General features: G+C 53.7%; 1 protein-coding gene across 4 annotated transcripts in view; it reads right to left on the bottom strand.

Moving 5' to 3' along the window:
- Positions 1 to 9,009, bottom strand: part of HIVEP3 (human immunodeficiency virus type I enhancer binding protein 3) — a 162,688-nt gene that overhangs the window by 10,080 nt on the left and 143,599 nt on the right. For all 4 annotated transcript variants that reach the window (XM_011377938.2, XM_011377937.2, XM_011377940.2 and 1 more), the window contains 2 exons: positions 7,413 to 7,588; positions 972 to 1,058 (listed from right to left, as the gene is read on the bottom strand). In XM_011377938.2, coding sequence (XP_011376240.1) covers positions 972 to 1,058; positions 7,413 to 7,588 — 263 coding nt within the window. The remainder of the gene's footprint in view (positions 1 to 971; positions 1,059 to 7,412; positions 7,589 to 9,009) is intronic.

The following is a 9,009-nucleotide window of genomic DNA, read 5'->3' as shown; positions in this document are numbered from 1 at the left end:
GTAAGACTTCAAATATATCCCCAAATCAAAAAAACAAAAGCAGAACAAGACTCTCTCTCTCTCTCTCTCTCTCTCTCTCTCTCTCTCTCTCTCTCCCTCCCTCTCTCCCTCTCTCTCTCCCTCTCCTTTTCCCCTCCCCGCTCTCTCTTATTCTGATTTTAGAGAATCTGATCAAAAGTTTTTCCAGGTGCAGGAGGAATGCCTATGGCCTCCCCCTGCTGGGGGCACTGCCTGCATGTCCACCTGCCAAGGCACCCTGGCCTCCTCCCTGGATGCTGGAGCTGGGCAGTGTCCAGCCAGACCCACTGCCTGACACTCACCTTCTCCTCTGCCCTGTCTCCTCAGAAAATGGCTCTAGAAATATGCCTCTTGCTGATGAAGGACCTAGGGCGGGGGTATGGTGCTAGGAGGTGACAAGGGGCTGTCAGGTCTGGTGTTGGCTCTCTTGAAAGTCTCCAACTCTAAAAAGCCCAGGGGTCAGGCCCCTGCCCAGAGTGTGTAGGTGTGAGTATGGGCGTGGAGCTTGTAAGAGTGTGTACCTCACATTTTCACAGTGAGGATTTGCTGAGATAATTCACGGCACGTGTTTAGAACATTAACCTAATGGGTGCTTGGTCAGTGTTGACTAGGATTACTCCAGTATTAATTTATTCAACAGACATTCACTGAACACACTCGGCGTGCCAGGCTCCCCACCTTTGTGGCAGACCATAATGAACACATCTACGGCTGCACAGCATGTACTATTAGTGTATGGAGGGGGTGCAATCACTCTGTGAATTTAACATTTGTCTTCCATAGTTAGGAAGACTGGAGGAGAGGGCATGGAAGAGGGAGGGGAGGGAGAGGAGGAGAGGGAGCAGGGCAGAGGAGGAAAGAAAGGAAGGGGAGGGGAGGAGGACAGGTGGAGAAGCAGGCAGAGGAAGGGCGGAGATGGGGAGGAGCGGGGAGGGGAGTAGGCAATTCCTTACCTTCCTCGGCTTCCAGCTCCTCTAGCACCCCCGTCTCTTGGCACTTTTTGCTGTGGGCCTTCGACTTCATGTGCTTAGTCAGATTCCCTGGAAAGGAATGAGGAAAGACTCAGTCTTGGCTGGAGGGCAGGCCTGGGGCACACAGAGGCAGCACCTGGCTGGCAGGCCATGGCTTCTTGGTCTGGCTGAGATCCTGCCAGCTGCAGACATCCCTCTGCCCAGGTACTCAGGCTGGGATGTGCAGCCACAGCCACCGTTCAAGGTGGTATGCAGGAGCTGGGGTGGAGGTGGGGGGCTATGCGGGGACACAGGAAGTGAAATGCTGGTTAAAAAAAACGAACCAAAAATTAAAAGACAATTCATATGCAATAGGTTTTTCCTGCTTTTGATTTAACTCTGGGCCCAGGAGCTCAAGTAGGATTATTGGCTGGGATGACAGTGAGGCTTCCGTTTGGGTACTGAGGATGCTCTTCTGCCTGAGGGCACTTCCAGGGCAGCCCGCAAGGAAGAACCTTAGAGTTTGGGAAGAGGAACCAGGACAAAGTTACTGCAAGAAATGGAGAGGGGGCAGAAGGTGTAGGGGAGTCTGTTGGACAGGGAGCCTTGACTTCTTAGAGAAGTAACGTCCTGGTCTCAGTTTCCCTAGGTCACTGTGCACAGGTGGGGTGTGTGCAGGGAAGGCCGGGCAAAGGCTCTGCCCACTCCATGCCTACGGAGACTCAGGGGTGGCTGACTGACCCAGGTGGTCAGTCCAGCCTCACAGCTGATGAGCAGGGGCAGCAGCTCTGTGTAATCAGAGCAAAGGTAGCAACACCTTCGGTTCTCCCCGACATGTGCTCAGCACTTCACAGGTCACAAAAGCTCCGCGGGCAGGAGTGCTTTGTGAAGGAGAGGCAGAGCACCCCCAGCCTGTCCTAGGAGGATGCAGGCCAGATGCCTCATGATGTTCCTTTGAGCCGAGTAGCCACCTCCACATTGTGATATACTCACTGTTGCTCTGTGGATTGCTACATTTCCATGTGGTCATTCACATAATAAACCGTAAGTTTTCTGGGTTAGGTGCTCTGTCTCACTAATCTTATTAATTGGCAAGTTTGAATGGATGGATGGAAGAGAAAAGAATAGATACTTGAGCAAATCCATAGAGAGACAAGTGGATGGGTGGGTGAATGGATGGATGGATAAGTGGAAGCATGAAGTGAGGAAAGGACAGGAAGCAGATGGATAGATGGATGGGATACTAGACGATTAGATAAGCAGATGGATAGGTAGGTGATAATGATTAGATGAAGAAATAAATGAAAGGATAGATGGAAATGGGTCAATAAACAGATGGGAGGATGGAAAACTGAGTAGGAGGATAGGGACTTAAATGAATGGGAGAATGGCTGGTTGGCTGAGTGAACGAATACATGCACATATGCATCCACGGGAGGCCAAACAGGCAAGAGGATAAAAAATGGGAAGGTGGATGGAAGGATGGATTGGTGGGAGGATAAACGAGAGAAGAGGAGGAACAGATAGGATGAGAAAATAAATGGGAAAATATAAGGATAGGAAGACAAACTATTAGATGAGAAGACGGAGAAATGGATAAATGGGAGAAAAGGTGATGGATGGATAGGTGAATAGGAAGAGGGAGCCCACAGATAAACCAAAAGGTGCTTCTTAACCATCCTGAGAATTTTTAGGAACCTTTGAGGTTTTGCTGAGAGGGTAATCGAAACCTTAAGCTGAGATTCCCTGAGTGTGCAGGTCAAATGCAGCAGCGACGGAGAGTGGTTTCATTCTGCTTTACTTCCCTTAGCCCTGGTCTATGACTATCTCTTCCCTATCTCTGATTTTTCTCCTATAACTGGACAGAAACCTGGATTTTATACTTCTAGCCAAAGGGGGAGCAGAATCATAACTTCCAGAGTCATCCTTGGGCCAAAGAGTCCCCAGTGGTCCCTACCCAATATCATGGGCCTCCAACCCTCATCGTCATGGGCAGGCAAAGTCTGCGTAGAACATCAAAGGACAGTAAAGTCAGCTGGGGTCTTCCATGGGCCAGGGTTACCAACTGTCTCCTGAAGTTCTGGGACCAGCCCACCCTCCCTCGAATTCTCCATAATACAGAGGACTATCTATGAACATTGCTCATTCCGGTTATGACATTATTTGTTATACATGTTCTGCTTGGAAGGTTTGGGTCTCTTTTCAACCAAGTTAGATGCTGAGCACACAATGGGCACATAATAACCACACATGGGAAATGCTGTTCTCATCACAGAAGCAAAGTCTTGGAAGGAACCTCATAGACCATGTAATACAACCCCCACCAGGTCAGAGTTTTCCTGCTTCCACTCTAATTCTGGGGGTTAGTGCTGATGACACCATTAGACAGGTAACTGACAGTCTCAGCTGCTGGGATGCCATGGGAGGGCTCCCGCTGACCAACAGTGAACCAACTAGCCAAGGCCACACTGCTAGTTAGGGCAGAGCCCTGTCTAGAACCAGGTCTCAGGACTGTATGGGCCTTGCTTGCTCTATGTGGCCGAATGAAACCAGCATGGTCTAGGAGCTTGATTGCCTTGGGTTTGAGTTTGGGCTCTGCCACTTGTAGCAATGTGCTCTTGGCTACGTTTCTTAACCTTTGAACCCCAGTTTCTGCAACTCTCAAGTAATACCCACCTCTCAGGGTCGCTGGTCAGTTGATGAGATAGCACATGTAGGGTGGCAGCAGAGTGTGCCTGGCAGAATGCAGATGCCCACCACATGGGATCTCCTTCCTTCCCATAACACGTAACCCCCCTCCCATGACAATCACTCTATTGAGCACCCAGGACTCTGCCACACGCCATGCCGGATGTAGAGGGGAGAGATGCTGAGATGATGCTGGTGATGCAAATGGCTTTGCCCTTCAGTCTGGGCTCAAGGCTCCCAGGAGAAGGACCCGACAGCTCCCAGAGGCCTGCTTCTCCTTTACCCCCGCCCCTGGAGTCTGCAGGGAGGTGACTTTGCCTGGATAGGCTATGTGGGTTACAGGAGTGGACTTTGGACGAGCAGCCCTGTGTGTTATCTGGCATCCTCCCTGACTTCCCCTCCCAGGCCTGTCACCTCCTCCATGAATTGAGGAAGGTGTACCAAATAGCTACAGGTGTCTTTTTCAGGCTGGACATCATTTCTCTCTCAAGGGGCAGAATCTCAGTTTGACATGCAGAGCCCTCAGCTTCTCATAGTCATCCCAGACGCCCTCACCCCTCCAAAAAAAGGCTGACAGTCTTGGAATGAAGTAGGAAAAGTAAGTAGATGGAAAATGATGGTCATCTGGAAAAGAGGCAGAACATCTACTAAGAGCATCAGCCAATGACCCTGTCTGCCTGGTTCGGCTTTGACCAACTGTCTTCCCTGTGCCCCGTGGTCTGATGGACATGTGGCCTTCCCCCAACTGTCCTTTTTGTTCCCCAAAGCAATCGGTGCAGGCCACCACCTTGGCCTCTGAGAACCATCTGAGGAGAGGAAATGGGACCTCCAAACCTCCACGGGGATTTCCCAGTGGGCCTTTCCCAGGCTTACCCACTGAGACACCCCTCAGTTAGTGCGCAGGGGCCCAAGCTGCTGCCACAACGTCTAACACAGAGACGGAGACACAGACAGGCAGACAGAGACAGACAAGAAGGGTTCTTTAGGCCTGGAAGCCACCAGGTAGTGGTGACGGAGGGCCCCGAGAACCACCAGGTACAGCCTCAGCTCTCTCACAGTCTGGCTGGGCCACAGCCCAAGATGGGGGGAAGTGGGAGATGAAGGCAGCCAGAAGGGGGCTGTGAGCTGTTAGAGGGGGCAACTGTAGTATGTGGGTGATGGCTGAAAGGCCCACCACTCCAGGAGGACACATGGCCCAAGGAGGAAGCGTGTCCTGGCCCTCCCCTCACTCCTAAGCATACAAGAGGGAGCTTTCTCTGCTTAACCAGCCCCACTCCCAACCAGCTCCTCTCTGCAGCCACAGAGTTTGAGATTCTACCATTTCCGATTCGCTCCCTGCTTTGGCTCTGGAAGCTGTTGTCTTCTGGAAGCCTCTATGAGCATTTGAGGAGAGCTCAGCCCATTCCCTGATCACTAGTTAGAGCAAAGCCTCCTGGGTTGGACCTGTAGGGTGGTGTGGGACACAGCCTGCAACCCCAGGGCGTGTAGGGGGTCTGCAGCCCCTCTGCCCAGGTTACATGCGCTGGACCCTTCAGGGCTCTCTGTCCAGGCTCAGAGGAACCCAGGAAGGGACTGTAGACAGGCTTGGCATAGCTCCCAGTATAAGACATTGCCCAGAAAAGGAGTGCTCCTTCCAGGGGTCTAGGCCTGTCTTGAACATGGCCGAAAAAGACCCATTCTTCTATCTCGGAAGAGGCAGAGGGAATTGAATAGGGGCCCCTTGGGGAGAGTCCTCTGGCTGGGAATTCAACCAGATGAGTTTTTTGGGTCTCACATGGCAAGGTGATGGCACCTGAAGTGGTGGGCAGCTCAGCATGGACCCTGGGCCGGGTGGGCGCCTCACGCTGAGAACGGAACAGTGTGGTCCCCTGACACACCCTGGGAATAGAGGCAGCCGTTGTGACCCACCCCGGAGGCCACCTGATTGGCCACCTGATTTTGCCACTCCATCCAGAGAAGGAGAGGAGTGCCCGCAGACGACATCGTGGTGCCCATGAGACAGGGTCCTGAGTTCTGGTTACAGCTCTACCTTTAACAGTCACTTCTTTTTTTGGGGACCCACCTTCTTCACCTTCAAGGGGGGCTTGGATGAGAGGTTTTTGCCATTCAGAGTCAAAGACTGTTATTCAAATTATCAGTCGCTGATTGATTCTCGTCTTTCTCCTCCATAATGTCCCAGTGGCTGCCTAAAGTCAGAGGAAGTAGGATTGTAGGGGATGTGTGGGGGACAGAGCCCGTGCCCAGGGCTGAGGCATGCTAGGTCAGCTGCCCTGGACCTGGCAGGGCTCTAGGGTTGGATGCTCCAGGCAGGGGGCAGGGTTCCAGGTCTACCTGCCCTCTCCAGGCACCCCCTGGAACATTATTTATGAGACTCCAAGACAGAAGAGGATGAGGGCAAATAAGTGGGAGGGTAGGTGCCTCCATTCAAACCAAAACCTTGGCAGGAAAGTTGGAGCTCCACTTGAGGATGATGGCGAGAGGACAGAGGAGGGTGGGGGTCAGTTAAGGGGGTTAGGGGAAGCAGAGATAGGCACCTGATCAGAGAGGAGGCCATAGCCAGGGGATGTGATAAACGGCTTCCCTGACCAGTACAGAGAATGGAAGGGCTGGCAAGAGGAGGAGGAAGTGAAGAAGACCGAGAGGCTGCATGGGCCCTCAAAGCTGCTGCTGATCTTTCTCTCTCAGAGCAGCTTTATCAACAGAAAGGTCAATAACTAGCAAAGGGAAATCTGCTCTTGAATTCTGACCACTGAAAAACCACATGACTCCAGTGGGGGCCGACGGGGAGGTCCCCAACTTGCTTAAAAGAGAAAGCAGGACCCTGGTGCCCAAACCCTGACCCAAGAATCTGCAAAGCACAAGAGGCTGAAGCCACCAGGGAGGATGTCGAGAACCCCAGGCCTTCCTCTGAGTCACCTCTCTGCTCAGCTCCTGGGAAGCAATGAGCAAGCTGCCATGTCTCCTCTGCCTATCCTGCAGGAACAGCCGACGAAATGAGCAGAGGCGCCGATCAATCTGAGCCTCATGGACTCAGCCCCACTCTTCCACACCTGGGTCCTGGGCAGCTGGAGCAGGCCAGGCCACCACTATGTCCCATCACAGCTCTCTGGGATGCCCGCCCTCAACAGCCAGTTCTTCTTCCTCTCATAGGTGACTGCCAGAGCCTGAGCTGACTCTGCTGTGGGGTATGGCCAGAGGCCGGAATGACAGGGCTGCCAGTCTGGGTTGGGGAGCGCCGGGCCCTGTGCCGAGAGCTGCAGAGACGCCTGGGCAGAGCGGGAACATGGTCTGAGGTGGTGAGGTGGGGTGGAGGCAGGGGCGAACTCTGGCATGAGAAGTGACTATGCGAGTGTGTTAAGTGGCTTGGAGTGGAATGGATTTCCAAATGCAAGAGTGGCAGTGACAAGTGTGGATGCTGGAGCTCATCGGATTGGTGGATAAAGGGCTAAGGAGACATGCAAAAGGAAGGGGTGATGAGATCAAATCAAAACCAGGAACTGCGCAAGAATGTTGTCAGGTGGTAAGGGGAAGTGTGCAGGTGCAGGGGCCGTGTAGGATCCAAGAGGATGGCTGGGGCGGCAAGAGGGTGCCACTGCCCAGTCTGGAGCCAGCTGCTCTGCCACTGGGGAACCCCAGAAGTGGGGGTGCCCCAGGCCCCAGGCAGAGAGGTCTGGGCCCCTGAGCTCTGTGCTAGAGCTCCCAGAGGGGAGCTCCCTGCAGTGGGCGGGGGCAGCGCCCCAGCTGACTGTCTCTTACCTTTGGTTTTAAAAGCAAAGTGACAGTGCTTGCACACATAGGGCCGGACGTCAGTGTGGGTGCGGATGTGTTTCTTCAGCATGCTGGGCTTCTTGCAGCGAATTCCACACTCCTCACAAACATATTTCCCTCGGCCGCGGCCTCGCACATATACATACTCTTCGTTTGATTTGTACCTATGAGCAACAGGCGTCATGATAAAGGGGAAAAAATAGGAGGAGAAGAGGCAGGTCCCCACCTGAGAAGATGCACACACTTCCTAGCTGCATCTAGTTCATTACGGATGCGGAACCAAAGGAAACCACGGTGGGGGGTGGGTGGGTGGGGAGGCGAGTCGCCCTGAGGATCCACCACGGACCCCTGCACCCGCACTGCCCCTCAGACAGTGGGGGCTGCTCCATCCTTTCCCCACACCGAGGCAGCAGACCCTGGTGCTTCCTGCTGGGGAAGCGAAGCCACAGGTTTGCAGAGGGCCTCCTCCGTTCCAGAGCCAGCTTGGCACCAGCTTCTGCCCACAAAGAACAGCCGCTCGGGGCCACCGGAGTAACAAAGATTGTAAACAAAAAGGTCACAGCCATGACTCTAGCAGCTACTATTTACCGAGCACTCCGTCTGTGCCGGGCACTTTACCTGAATTAAATCATAATCGTGAAGAAGAGCCTAGAAGAGCCCAAGGCTCCCACAGCCAGAAAGGGACAGAACTGGGATCTGAACCTGCCTGCCCCAAAGCCTACGCTCCTCCCACAAGGGGCAACAAGTGCTAAACAGTCTTCTAGGAAGCCACTGTTAGGGGAGGCACGAGGGACGGCCATCATTTCTCTGTCCTCTGAGTGTGGAAACCAGGAGCCCTGCACTCTCTTACCCGCCCTGTCTCCTGCTGAGCTGAAAGCTCTTGGGACCCAGATTCCAGTCACCTTGCCTCTCATATGGCCTTCAGGGATCACTTGGGATCAGAGCAAAAAGTGCTAACAGCTTTCAGGAGTCTCCTAGGGCGGCCGGGCCATCTGTTGGGCCTCAGGACCACCAAAGTTCTTGGACCTAAACATGGAAGGAAAGCCATCAGGCTCACTCAATATCATCCTCATCGAAACAAGGCTATAGATATGTAAATCTGACAGGGCAGGGAAGGCTGTGATGGTGGAGGGGCCCAGGGAGGGCATCCTGGCACAATCCCAGGAGAGCCTTCTGACTCACCAGGCCTGGGGGTCTGATGGCATGGCTGCCTTGGGGCAGGCGTGGCCTCTCAGCCTGCTGAGCATGCTTGCGACACCCAGCAAGAGGCCTGCCCGGGCTCCCTACTTCACCCCCCACCACATGCTCCTGCCCAGGGGGTTTGGAGCTCAAACTCTGGGAGCAGGTGCAGAGGGGCAGGAAAGTGGCTGGGAGACAATGAGGAAGTGACAGCAGCTGGGACCCCATCCTACTCTGCAGGAGCCATCAGTTTACTGCTGAGAGAACATCACAGGGTGGGCTTGAAAGAGGGGACTCTAAGGGTGGGGCCGGCAGGCAGCAGCAGAGCGATCACCATCACATACACACTCACACACACTTACACTCACATACTGGCACACACACACTGACACCCACTCACACACAC

The sequence above is a fragment of the Pteropus vampyrus genome, unplaced genomic scaffold (assembly GCF_000151845.1).
Source record: "Pteropus vampyrus isolate Shadow unplaced genomic scaffold, Pvam_2.0 Scaffold326, whole genome shotgun sequence".
NCBI classification, from domain to species: domain Eukaryota; kingdom Metazoa; phylum Chordata; class Mammalia; order Chiroptera; family Pteropodidae; genus Pteropus; species Pteropus vampyrus.
This window is presented reverse-complemented; position numbering and strand designations above follow the sequence as displayed.